Source organism: Dendrobates tinctorius, unplaced genomic scaffold (genome assembly GCF_039654945.1).
Source record: "Dendrobates tinctorius isolate UK_male_01 unplaced genomic scaffold, ASM3965494v1 ptg000201l, whole genome shotgun sequence".
NCBI lineage: Eukaryota > Metazoa > Chordata > Amphibia > Anura > Dendrobatidae > Dendrobates > Dendrobates tinctorius.
Window position 1 is genome coordinate 8777274 of NW_027361868.1, and position 13993 is coordinate 8791266.

Sequence of the window (13993 nt, forward strand, 5' to 3'; positions counted from 1 at the left end):
ACATCAATGCGAGCTGTGGCAAGAAAGGTAGCCATCAGCACAGTGTCCAGAGCATGGAGCAGATACATGTAGACAGGCCAGTACACTAGGAGACATAGAAGGTGCCGTAGGAGGGTAACAACCCAGCAGCAGACCACTACCTCCTCCTTTGTGCAAGGAGGAAGAGGAGAGGTACCAGAACCCTTCAAAATGACCTCCAGCAGGTCAAAAACATCCCTTTGTCTGCTCAAACTGTCAGAAACAGACCCCATGAGGGTCCAATGTCCACAAGTGAGGGTTGTGCTTAAAGCCCAACACCGTGCAGTGTGATATATACTGTATATAATGATGTAGTACTGAAAAGTGACAGGTCCTCTTAAGAACAATAAGAGGTAAATTTTTGTTTTCTTTTTAAAATCACATATTTATTAAAGTATCAAAACGCAAAAACCTCATAATAGAAAAGAATGGTAATAAAGTACCGTATTCTGATAATTAGAACATACATTAAAACATGCAATTCCTCTCACATCTGTAATATCGTGAGCGCTGTAAAACTTAGTACCACAACGATAATTGAACCTGCAGATGTTACACAAAAGTGAAAAAAAACAAAAAAAAAACAATAATATTAATAATATATTTTTACATACATAGTGCTAACATGACTAACATACATGCCGGTAAACGCATGGAAATAATAAAAGCCAAAGAAAAAAAAAAAATACACAACATGACGCCTGCGTCACATGTAATACATATGGATATATTATATATATAGTGGGATCCAGAACAGTAAATAACAAGTTTATGGGTGACGTCACCCAAGATTTCCCCTATCCATCGATATGGATGCATAGTAATCAGAAGGCAGAGGATGTAGAACTCCATCCAATTCTCCTATGTTAAATGTGATTGCTAGAGCTGTAGCGCACTCTCACGCTTATGGCACCCAAAAACATTATATTTTCCCCCATGGAAACCAATCAAGTTCCGTCTTTCCTTTTTGCATTGTTAGGGTATCTCATAATCAAATTTTAGAAAACCCCTTTAAGAGCTATTATTCCATTGCCCTATATGAACCTTATTTTGCAAACACTACCATCATCACATCCCAAGTCTCATACCCCCTCCTAGAAAATAATTCATGTCCACTACAGATTGTGTATTATAAGCAGCTAAACATGGCTGCTTTCTTTCCAGAAACAGCGCCACACCTGTCCACTGGTTGGGTCTGGTATTGCTACTCAGATCTATTGAAGTGAATCTGGCTGAGCTGTAATACAGAAGCGGCATGGTTCTTGGGGAGAAAGCGGCCATTTTTTTTTTTTCTAATTTGACATACAAATCATAGTGACTACACAGTCTGAACCAGCTGACGTGCATTTTTTTTAATGCTTAATTCCAGTTTAACGCCGCCATTCGCCCCCGCCCCATCCCCACCTTCCCTCACAGACAGACATATTGTAAAAGAACAACAAACTTCCATCTAACATGTACTAATACGACATTTCTGTTACAGAATATAAAGAGGTCATACATGTCAGACCGGCACATGGCGCTTGTGTGTGGAGTTCGCTTTTCTGAGGTAATTTTTGGCTTCGCCGTCGTTACAAGTTTGAAAAAAAAAAATACATGAAATGTTAGGTAGAATCTGTGAAGATATTAATGCCGACAAGGGGCATCGGGAACAAAAAGTGCTTATTTGGATCTTCCCTTGAAATAGGGCCCGGTCTGCTGAATAGCGGGAAACGTAATGGGAGTTGGAGTCCTGCAGAAATAATAAATGACCAACTATTTTTTTTCTAGTTTAATACTTTTTTGGGGGGAAGGACTTTCGTTCAGTTAAAGGGTGAGCAGCAAAATAGGAACCGTCGCCATGTTTAAGGGAGACAGTCAGAAAGGAGGTGAAATGTCTATGAGGTTGCGGACTTGGAATAGGGAAATGTAGAGATTTTTACTGTTTCATCCTAATGTTTCGCAGAGATAAAAGGAGGGAAGAGTTATCGGCCAACTTCATTGCTCAATTATTTCCTGTTCTTTGGCCAGCGTTAGTGTTGGAGTATTTTATATAATGCATTGCTTAATTTAGCTTGTTGCGAAAGGGCCTAACTTTAGGCCTCATTTGTCAGCAGTGTCTTTGTTGCCCATGGCGACCAATCAGCGTTCAGTTTTCATTTTTTCAGTTGCTCTGGTACAATGAAAGCTGAACTGTGATTGGTTGCTATGGACAACAAAGTCAACATTCATATATTATTTTATTTTTGTGTGGGGGACAGATATAGCAGAGCTAAATCACAATGTGCAACTATTAGTCACACTTTCTTTTATGAAACGTCTGTCCAATAAATCTCGGTGACTACTACTTTGAACAGCTCTGCTTTCATTTTACCACTTTATAACAGATTTCTCATTGGTTCTTCTTTTAGACACTTTTGACAACTGAGGCCTAGTGTGTCAGATTATACCAGACCACTCCTGTGCCACCTGTGGCCATTTTTCAGCTACAGCTAATTAATTAGTACATATTCATTCACACTTTGACCCAATGCCATTGCGCTTTAGGCACTCGTATCTCATAACCTCCTAGTGAGGACTTGTCACTTGCCATAAATATATAATATTTTTACAAGGTGTAAAAGCCGCTCTTCTCCTGAATCCGACATTGTTTTTCGCTTTTTCAAGCTCCTCTCCGTTCCCGAGATATGTCCGTCTCTTCTCTGCTTGTAAATCTGGTCTTCATAGCCAAGTGGGCGTAACTCAGATAATTTCCCTGTGGGAGTCTACTTAAAACCACACCCATTTGGTAATAAGACTAGATTTATCTTCAAGGAAGAAGAGGCGCAGGAATAAAATTAAAACATCGCCAGATTCAGGAGAACAGCGGCTTTTACGCTAGGTTAAAAAAAAAAAAAAAAAAATATGGCAAGAGTCAGGTCTTCATTCATGACTGTCCCTCATTAATAGCTGGACCTTATAATATAGCACAAGACCAACAACACTATAAATAAATGGAAAGTAAAGGTGACCAGTCCTCTGATTAATGGTAAGGCAGTCCATGGTGCTTTGGACGGGCGTCAGCAGAAAACGTCTCTCTACTCCTGCAGCCGCTCCTTATTGCCTCTTGAACACTGATTTTTTTTTTTCTTCTTCTTTCTTCTCGTATTCCACAACGTATAAAAAAAAATAATTGCACAAAGTGTAAAGTAAAAACCTATCGTGCTGCTATAGGACAATACTAATAGCAAGTGGATAGATCACAGCGACACCACGACATGTCAGTGGCAGCTTTCGAAACACCATAATGCAAAATCCTTCCGCCCCAACCACGTGGTGGTACCTAGATCAAAGCCTTCTGCTCGGGTGTCTGGTGCACATGAAGCCCCCAGAGGGCGACAGTGAGGATTTTTTTTTAAAAAGTTTTATGTATAGTACATTAGAGAGCGGCTCAGTTTACGCCCTCGGTCACTAAGTTCTGCAGGGATCCTTCTTTGATTTGCTGAATGAAGAGGTTGCGTTCGTCTTCTGGCGTCCTGCCGTTCTGGGCTCGGACTATGCAGGTGGGTCGGTGGAGGTTCAGCATGTAGATTAAGTGTTGCTTCTCATTCTTAAGTTCCTCAATCTGGGCTTTCAGTTCTGCATTGATAGATTCCAGTTTTTCCGACTCCTTTTAAAACAAAGTGAAAAAAAATAAATAAAAATTTAGTTTACAGTTAGCATTAGATGACAGACAAATGAGAGAGGCACCTAGCACCTGTAAATAAAATAAAAACAATTCTCATTGTCACCACTAGGGACACTACTGAGTTTAAAGAGGACCTCTCACCAGATAAAAAAAAAAGTAACTCTTATTTTATTCCTGCCGTTCCCCTGTGTATTTATTTTTTATTTATTTTTTTTTAAATCAACCATACGGCTCCAGAGATATGAGCCTTTTTTATTTAGTGCCAATTTCTACCATCTTTACAAGAGGGTGGTGCTCACAGGATCCTCAGGGGCGTGTCTTTAGGCCGCTCGGCACTAATATGCTGTGAGCCACGCCCACTTTGTAAATACCATATAAATTATTAGTGTTAGATGGTGTAAATTGTAGCCATATGTTAACAGATAAATATGGTAGACACAGATTGTTCTATGAGCCCCTTGTATATTTATTATTCATTTTATAACTTATTATTATATGGTAAAATGACATACTGCCATCAAAATGGTGCAAACGAAAGTGTATCCACCATCTGCATTGACTGGCACACGTGAAACAAATTCCATGCACTGGATTATATGGTTTCCTATGGGATCATATACTCTGGAATTGGAATTGCTATTAAATCTGGTTTTTGGTTCCTGGAAGAACTCATTTAGAGGAAATCATTAGGGATCTTGGTCCTGGCCTTAAATAAACCTTATGAATAATATGGCTTTTATTCACGCCGGGGCAAAGTTATATAAATATCGTAATATTCGATGGGGAAACCGATAACTCAGATAATAATAAGTGCTGAGCTATAGTCGAGGCCGCCATATTGAAAATGCGACTGACATCTTTACATGGGGCATGTGACTGGTACCACCTATATGGAAATTTACAAGGAAATCTATCTTTAACATATGTTCTGGGACATATTACGGTGGAATCACTGAACTTAAATGGACGAGTTACAAATAAGAAGTTTTTTGTGTGTGCAATTTTTTACTTTTTGGTAAGTCACAAGTTTAATGGAGAAGTTTAAAACAAAGTTTCACCTTTACAGCCACGTTCAAGAATATTAAAAAGGAATCACATGAATTAGGAAGTTGCTATTTATGCAATTCCCTAATATACTATATAAAGTGGTTCTATTGTATTTAAAAGGTGTTGTCTAGGTTTGGAAAAAAAAACAGGGCTGCTTACTTCCAAAACACAGTGCCACATCTGGTCACAGGATGTTTGTGGTATTGCAAGTCACCCCTATTCACGGCAGTGGAGCTGAGATGCAATATCATACCTGTCCACAGGGGTGGCGCTATTTTTTGGAAGAAAAAATACTTGTTTTTGTTATACTCGACAACCACTTTAAATAATACATAAACTATTATTAACGTAAAATGTTAGATAGTCGCCTCTTACCTTCTGTAAACTTTCTGTCTTCTCTTTCTTTTTGTTTCGACATTTGGCGGCTGCAACCTTGTTCCGTTCTCGCCTTCGTTTTTTCCTATCATCTTCCGGTACAAACTGAAAATGAGACAGGGTTAAAGGAGCTGTACATAGAAAAACATGAATGCTTTCTTCCTACAACAGCGCCACACCTGTCCACAGGTTATAAGTGGTATTGCAGTTTAGCCTCATTCACTTCAATGGAAGCTGCAAAACCAGACAACCTGTGGACAGGTATGGTGCCATGATTTTCTAGCTGCATGCGATCTCTTAATACATGTTCTGTGGTCGCACGTCATATTTTGTATAACCTACCTCTGTCTTGGCTATGGTCAGTTCGATTGGCCTATCGGCTACCACAACGGTGTCCAGGCTGCAAAGTGGTCGGGTGGCAAGGCGCTTGCTCTGGATGGCGAACCGGAGTTCTTCTTTAACGAGAGGCGTCAAGTTTGTGAAGTCTTCAAAGGCAAAAGCCATAGTCGGAGATAGACATGGGACAAAGGCGGTTGCACTGACCTCAGCTGCAGAGCCTTGACCCGGGTGCTGAAGCATCATTTTTGCTGAAAGTGAAAAACAGACATTATCAACCTCGAAAACTTTTGGGAAATCCATAGTCATACAAGAAATGATATAAGCTTCCTATATTCAAAAGACTGTAAAGTAAGTTTGGCTACCTCCAGAGCTCAAAAAGCCCTTGTCACCCAGCTTTCCCAGACGCCTGAATGGCAAATCCTATCAGGCATACAGTGATCACTTACTTGACTTTTATATAATTGTATAAATAAAGCAAACTAAAAAGATTTAATTAAAAATAATTTGTTTATTTTACAGGTAAATAGCACCACCCTTGTCTATGAGCTGTGCCAGGTATTGCAACTTCATCGGAATCAAAGCTGCAGTACCAGGCAATTCCCATAGACAAGGGTGGCGCTGTTTCAGGATAAAAAAATAATGATAGATAATTTTGTATCCACAAGAAAGAGGATCTCTAAGGGTCTGACTGCCGAGACCCCCCACCAGTCCCAATAATGGGGGTCCTAAAGTCTCCAGTGAAAAATGGAGAGGTAGTGGGAATGTGCAAACCCCAGTCTAACAGACAGTGAATGGAGCTCACTATTGCAACATTCATACAGGGGACTTTGGGACCCCCATTCTTAGGATCGGTGGGGGTCTCCGCAGCTGGATCCCCCTGTGATCACACATTTATCAGTCACCTTTCCTCTGGATCGGTGATATATGTGGTTTATGGAGATTGCTGCTCTATGAGGAAGCACTTATGAGAATTGTCAAGGCACGCAGCGATAAAATACGTCAGGAACACAAATACGACGCTGAGCTGTAGTTAATGGTACAAAGTGCAAAGTTAACCAGATGTATAAATAGCCTCTCGCGGCTGATAATTACACAAGAGACACGCGCTATTTATACTAAAAGGTTATAAATTAAACGGTTAGACTTTACTAATAGGTCACATCAGGGTCCCTGTGGGACTACAAGTCTCAGGCAGCTAGCTAGAGGAGGAATAAGAGAGATAAATAGCTAGCAAATTATCCTAGACCACCCCCCCACCTCTATGTACGCGTCAGCGGAATCGCACGGCATCACATGATCCGATCATTCAGGTTCCTCATATGAGAAGCTTGTGACGACATCAGGTTAATATTAAATCGTCTGCCGGATCGTTAACCCCGCGCCCTGGCAGTGACCTGGAGCTTTATGACATCGCACTACTATTTCTACATGGAGGACCACGCCATCGCCTCCTTCCTCTGATGAAACCAGGAAACAGGTGATGTTCCCCCAGGAAATAAAGCCCCCATGTGATTGTGTAACCGGCGCGTGCAACCGTGCCCGAGGTCATCGGAGAGGAAGGTGACAAGTGACGGACAAGGTCATGTGATGGGCATGGGGCAAACGTCAAAAATACAGGATCTGCGCAGTACGACAAGACGATTGGTCTATATTGCAGTGCAGGCACCCAAGTGCCAGCCTCGGACTATTTATGGGGACACCATACACCCCTGCAAAGGTAAAAATTAGACCTAGAGAGACTAAACTCCTAATTGCCAGGTTATATATCTACAGCACCTTTTCCAATGTGGACCATATATATATGACTTGTAGGAATATATAGGGGCATAACTATAGTGGGTGCAGGGGTTGCAGTTAAGGGGGAGCTCAAAATGTCCCTATGGCCCATATAAGAAGACCAATATTTTTTGCACTGTGCTGACGAGCTTCAAATTACGCATTCCCTAAAAGATCGGTGAACCCCAAATCAGCAAATATAAAGGTAAGCTGCTATTATCATTCACGTTTATGGACATACACAAGAGAGATGGAATAACTGATAAAAGGGAGCAATAGACTGCAAGGACCCATCAGGAGACCCCTTCCCTGACCATCCACATCTCATATACAATTCGACAATTATCTTCTGTATTCTACAGAATAGTTAATAATCCTATTATGCCCAATTATTTGTTTTTTCCTTTTATTTCTGAACTTCATCATACGTGTGTCACCTGCGTCATCTACCGCCCCATTGTGCTGAACATTATCCTATAGGGCTCAGAAAGTGAATTGTGGAATGTCTCATGACCGCCCCCTCTAGGCAAGAAGCAGAAGAGCAAGAGAGTGAACTGAAAGTATTACCAGGCAGTTTCATCAGAAGGCTGAGATCCTCGTGTGCCTGTTGTGCTCAATTACACGCACATTCCCAGGCCACACACACAAACTAAGAGACGGCGGGCACTCCTGGCGCAGAAGAGACCACCACGGAACCATCTCCACCGTATTCTATACTATCAACTTTACAGTTCTATGGACTGACGGATCAGAACGTTCTGGTACAACTATGACACCAGGAGGAGTCCTGTAGAAAGAGACGCTCAGCTCTGCTACATCTGTGCATTATGTACACAAATAAAGACCCCACTAATTATCCTATAGGAACTCTGTCATCATAGCAAATAATAAACTAATTACACGTCTGATTATGAGAGGGGGAACAAGAAGATCTCGCCAGGGGCGACAAAGTAATATGGATTTATATTAATTATATTGTATAGTTATATTCGTCCTAGAGTATAGTCATTCCTATAAACTAATAGGACTCAGAAGTCCGGTTTGATATTAACCATATAGTAAAGTTATCCCTTTATGCTACTTATACAGAGATGTAAGGCTTTACAGAATAATTATTCCTATACACTAACAGTTATTCTATGCAGAATTAGCAGAACCGACCATCAACTTCTATGGATGGTAGAATGCCCGGATCAATACTGCACTCATAGTATTCATACACAGAACCGGCAGAGCCGGCGGCATAACGATCACTATACAGAGAAGAGGTGACAAACACCAAAGAAACAACTGGAGACGAACAATTGTCTCTGCTATATATGCGCCAGGACTACTCCAGGTAGCCGAAGTGGCTGAGAAATGTCCCACCGGTGACTTTATGGAGCTGCCCATGGAAGTCCTGGAATTGGTGGCAGAAAGGTCATAAAAGCTGCTAATGGGAGTATGAGGCCATTCATCTACAGAAGGGGATCACTATTGTTACAATGTCCAGATTTACAAAACATTCTACTGTATCAAGCGCTCATTAATAGAAAACATGAAAGAAGAAAAAGAAAGAGAGAAAGAAAGAAAGAAAGAAAAAGAGAGAAAGAAAGAGAGAAAGAAAGGAAAAGAGAATGAGAAAGAAAGGAAAAGAGAAAGAGAAAGAAAGGAAAAGAGAGAAAGAAAGAAAGAAAGAAAGAAAGAAAGAAAGAAAGAAAGAAAGAGAGAAAGAAAGAAAAAGAGAAAGAGAGAAAGAGAGAAAGAGAGAAAGGAAAAGAGAAAGAGAGAAAGAAAGAGAGAAAGAAAGAAAGAGAGAAAGGAAAAGAGAAAGAGAGAAAGAAAGAAAGAAAGAAAGAAAGAGAAGAGAAGGAAAGAGAAAGAAAGAGAAAAAGGAAAAGAAAAAGAGAGAAAGAAAGAAAGAAAGAAAGAAAGAAAGAAAGAAAGAGAGAAAGAGAAAAAGGAAAAGAAAAAGAGAGAAAAAAACAGAAAAAGGGAGAAAGAAAGAAAAAAGAAAGCCAGGATCTCTAGGTCTGAGCTATGTAGATGCCGCTGTGAGTGAATGAGTCAGGTTGAGAAAGTCACAAGTGAAGTAGTAAAGTTGAGAAACACAAAGGACCCAGAAGAGGGAAAACAGCTGCACAAAGAAAAGTTGGGTGCAGTTGTTCCCGGCGTGTGCCAGGAGTGGTAGCAGGAGCCCCCTGCCCCTTACCTGCTCTGCCTGTGTCACTGAGGTGCTGGCTGGTGCTGAGTGCAGCCTGGCAGCCGAGTGCAGGCAGCAGAGCTGGGCGCCGTGCAGCAGTGTGTGTGAGCCGCTCTCTCCGGGCAGGGTTGCATCACCTCTTTATATAGCCGAGCGGAGGGGCCGTTCAGGAATGCGGCCTGACGTCATTCCCAGAATAGAAGAACGAGCGAGCTGAGAGCTGGTGATGCAAGGGAGGAGGAGGAGGAGGAGGAGGAGGCGCAGGGGAAGCCTCTCTCCATAACAGGGCTGCGGCTGTTAACTCCTGCTGCACGGCCGGCAGGAGCGGCGGAGGGCGCGCAGTACACCGCTGCTGCCGCTAGAGGGTGCAGATGTTTAGATGTGTTATGTATGTGTTTGTGTGTTGTCATTCCGCCGTCACCACAGAGAGCGGTGCTGCAGGCAGAGGGCGCTGCTGAGCGTGTTATTGTGTTTGTGTCACTGTTACCTGGCAATGAGCGGCCGCTTAGTATCCGGATAAGACAGAACCCGGGGTAACACAATGCTGGGGGCAGACCGAGGAGAACACATAATCGGGGACTAATAATAATAATCTTTTTATTCATATAGCGCCAACGTATTCCACAGCACTTTACACCCATTATCATCACTGTCCCCATTGAAGCTCACAATCATATTCCATCTGTATGTCTTTGGAACGTGGGAGGAAACCCACACAAACACAGGGAGAACATACAAACTCCTTGCAGATGTTGCCCTTGGTAGGTTTTGTACACAGGATCTCAGTGCTGCAAGGCTACAGGGCTAACCACTGAGCCACGGTGCTGTTAGCTGAGGATAGCACATAACCGCGACCGGACCGAGGATAGCACATAACCGCGACCGGACCGAGGATAGCACATAACCGGGGACTGACCGAGGATAGCACATAACCGCGACCGGACCGAGGATAGCACATAACCGCGACTAGACCGAGGATAGCACATAACCGCGACCGGACCGAGGATAGCACATAACCGCGACCGGACCGAGGATAGCACATAACCGGGGACTGACCGAGGATAACACATAACCGGGGACTGACCGAGGATAGCACATAACCGCGACCAGACCGAGGATAGCACATAACCGCGACCAGACCGAGGATAGCACATAACCGGGGACTGACCGAGGATAGCACATAACCGGGGACTGACCGAGGATAGCACATAACCGGGGACTGACCGAGGATAACACATAACCGGGGACTGACCGAGGATAGCACATAACCGCGACCAGACCGAGGATAGCACATAACCGCGACCAGACCTAGGATAGCACATAACCGCGACCAGACCGAGGATAGCACATAACCGGGGACTGACCGAGGATAACACATAACCGGGGACTGACCGAGGATAGCACATAACCGCGACCAGACCGAGGATAGCACATAACCGCGACCAGACCGAGGATAGCACATAACCGCGACCGGACCGAGGATAGCACATAACCGGGGACTGACCGAGGATAACACATAACCGCGACCGGACCGAGGATAACACATAACCGGGGACTGACCGAGGATAGCACATAACCGCGACCAGACCGAGGATAGCACATAACCGCGACCGGACCGAGGATAGCACATAACCGCGACCGGACCGAGGATAGCACATAACCGGGGACTGACCGAGGATAACACATAACCGCGACCGGACCGAGGATAGCACATAACCGGGGACTGACCGAGGATAACACATAACCGCGACCGGACCGAGGATAGCACATAACCGGGGACTGACCGAGGATAACACATAACCGAGGACTAACCGAGGATAACACATAACCGAGGACTAACCGAGGATAACACATAACTGAGGACTAACCGAGGATAACACATAACTGAGGACTAACCGAGCATAACACATAACTGAGGACTAACCGAGGATAACACATAACTGAGGACTAACCGAGGATAACACATAACTGAGGACTAACTGAGGATAACACAAAACCGGGGACTAACCGAGGATAACACATAACCGAGGACTGATCGGGGACTAACCGAGGATAACACATAACCGAGGACTGATCGAGGATAACACATAACCGAGGACTAACTGAGGATAACACATAACCGAGGACTAACTGAGGATAACACATAACCGAGGACTAACCGAGGATAAAACATAACTGAGGATAACACATAACAGAGGACTAACCGAGGATAACACATAACCGAGGACTAACCGAGGATAACACATAACCGGGGACAGACCGAGGATAACACATAACCGGGGACAGACCGAGGATAACACATAACCGAGGACTGATCGGGGACTAACCGAGGATAACACATAACCGAGGACTGATCGGGGACTAACCGAGGATAACACATAACCGAGGACTGATCGAGGATAACACATAACCGAGGACTGATCGAGGATAACACATAACCGAGGACTAACCGAGGATAACACATAACCGAGGACTAACCGAGGATAAAACATAACTGAGGATAACACATAACAGAGGACTAACCGAGGATAACACATAACCGAGGACTAACCGAGGATAACACATAACCGGGGACAGACCGAGGATAACACATAACCGGGGACAGACCGAGGATAACACATAACCGGGGGCAGACCGAGGATAACACATAACCGAGGACTAACCGAGGATAACACATAACCGAGAACTAACCGAGGATAACACATAACTGAGGACTAACCGAGGATAACACAACCGGGGACAGACGAGAATAACACATAACGGGGGACAGACCGAGGATAACACATAGTCGGGGGCAGACTGAGGATAACACATAACCGGGGGCAGACCGAGGAATAACATAACCGGGGTCAGACAGAGGATAACACATAACCGGGGGCAGACCGAGGATAACACATAACCCGGGACAGACCGAGGATAACACATAACCGGGGGCAGACTGAGGATAACACATAATTGGGGACAGACCGAGGATAACACATAACCGGAGACTGACCGAGGATAACACATAACCGAGGACTAACCGAGGATAACACATAACCGAGAACTAACCGAGGATAACACATAACTGAGGACTAATATACACAACCGGGGACAGACGAGGATAACACATAACGGGGGACAGACCGAGGATAACACATAGTCGGGGGCAGACCGAGGATAACACATAACCGGGGACAGACCGAGGAATAGCACATAACCAGGGACTGACAGAGGATAACACATAACCGGGGACAGACGAGAATAACACATAATCGGGGGCAGACCGAGGATAACACATAACCGGGGACTGACCGAGGATAACACATAACCGGGGACTGACTGAGGATAACACATAACCGGGGGCAGACCGAGGAATAACACATAACCGGGGGCAGACCGAGGAATAACACATAACCGGGGGCAGACCGAGGATAACACATAACCGAGGACTAACCGAGGATAACACATAACTGGGGACTAATCAAGGATAACACATAGACGTGGACTGGCCAGCAATAACACATATTTTTCGAGCACACCGAAGACCCTCTGTTAAGCACACCAGCGTTTTTGGACAACCCCTTATCCGAGCATGCTCGCTCATCATTAGTTACCATGAGTACCCCCATTGCAGCCCTCTTGGTACTCCTATGAAGCCCAGCCAGGAGCTTATTATTTTTACTATGTCCTGCAATACAGAGGTTTTCGAGTACGTAATAGTACAAGTGATCAAACAATCACAGGTTTTTGGTTACTGCACCGCCCACCCAAAAAAAAAAAAGAAAGCAGTAAAAACTATCCAAGTGTCTGATGTTCCCCAAAATGATAACAATAAAAACTAAAATTTGCAATGAAAGTAACAAGGTCTTATACAAATTCACCGCCAGATTAATAAAAAAGTTCTCGGTCTCAGAAAAAGGCGACACACATCACTAAAATATAAACGGAAACTTTTGTAAGATTGGTATCGCCATAACCGTACTGATCTGGAGAATAACGTTTCTAGATTATTTTTACAGTGTAATGAACTCCATAAATAGGAAACAAACAAAAAAACAATGGCAGAATTGACGTTTTCCTTTTTAGCAGTTCAGCACAGCACATTTTTTTTTTCACTTATTTTTCAGCTTATTATGTGATAAAATGAATGGTGTAAACCAAAACTACGACTTGCCTTGTAATAACCGAGCCCTCTTACGGCTATGTCGATGGATAATGAAAATGTTGCAGCTCCGGGAAGAATAGAAGCAAAAAAGGAGGATAAAAAAAAACATAAAATAGCCTAGTCCCCAATAGGGTTAATATCGATATATATATTTTTTGCCTTTTTTTTTCCAGACTTGGAGAAGAAAGTATAATATGTACTATTCCAGACTGTTGGTTACCAGTAATCAAACTGTCTGGAACATTACTGTATATTTAAAAGACCACTTAAGAAATGTTATGTGGAGAGAGTAAATTGATGTACAATGACTTTGTGACGCTCCTGCTGTGAATGTTCCAGCTCGAAATTGATGAAATAACCCCAGTACAAGTCACAGTCAGTGGCCTCAGATAGTTATGTATTAGTAGTTTTTACTATTTTTATTTGGACTTGTTCCTGACTTCAGTTTTATTTTTTATTATTA

General features: G+C 43.2%; 1 protein-coding gene across 1 annotated transcript; it reads right to left on the reverse strand.

The window, feature by feature from the left end:
* Positions 1 to 831: 831 nt before the first annotated feature.
* On the reverse strand, positions 832 to 9558 carry ATF3 (activating transcription factor 3). Its single transcript, XM_073553381.1, has 4 exons — positions 9393 to 9558; positions 5429 to 5673; positions 5087 to 5191; positions 832 to 3646 (listed from the first exon to the last, which is right to left on the reverse strand). The coding sequence occupies exons 2-4, from the start codon at positions 5666 to 5668 to the stop codon at positions 3428 to 3430; spliced, it is 564 nt and encodes a 187-aa protein (XP_073409482.1). The 5' UTR covers positions 5669 to 5673; positions 9393 to 9558; the 3' UTR covers positions 832 to 3427.
* Positions 9559 to 13993: the final 4435 nt, after the last annotated feature.

Coding starts and splice junctions, on each gene's coding strand:
- ATF3 (XM_073553381.1), bottom strand. CDS start 5,668: ATGATGCTTCAGCACCCGGGTCAAGGCTCTGCAGCTGAGGTCAGTGCA. Junction 5,192..5,428: donor TGACCATAGCCAAGACAGAG/GTAGGTTATACA, acceptor TCTCATTTTCAG/TTTGTACCGGAAGATGATAG. Junction 3,647..5,086: donor AGACAGAAAGTTTACAGAAG/GTAAGAGGCGAC, acceptor TTGTTTTAAAAG/GAGTCGGAAAAACTGGAATC.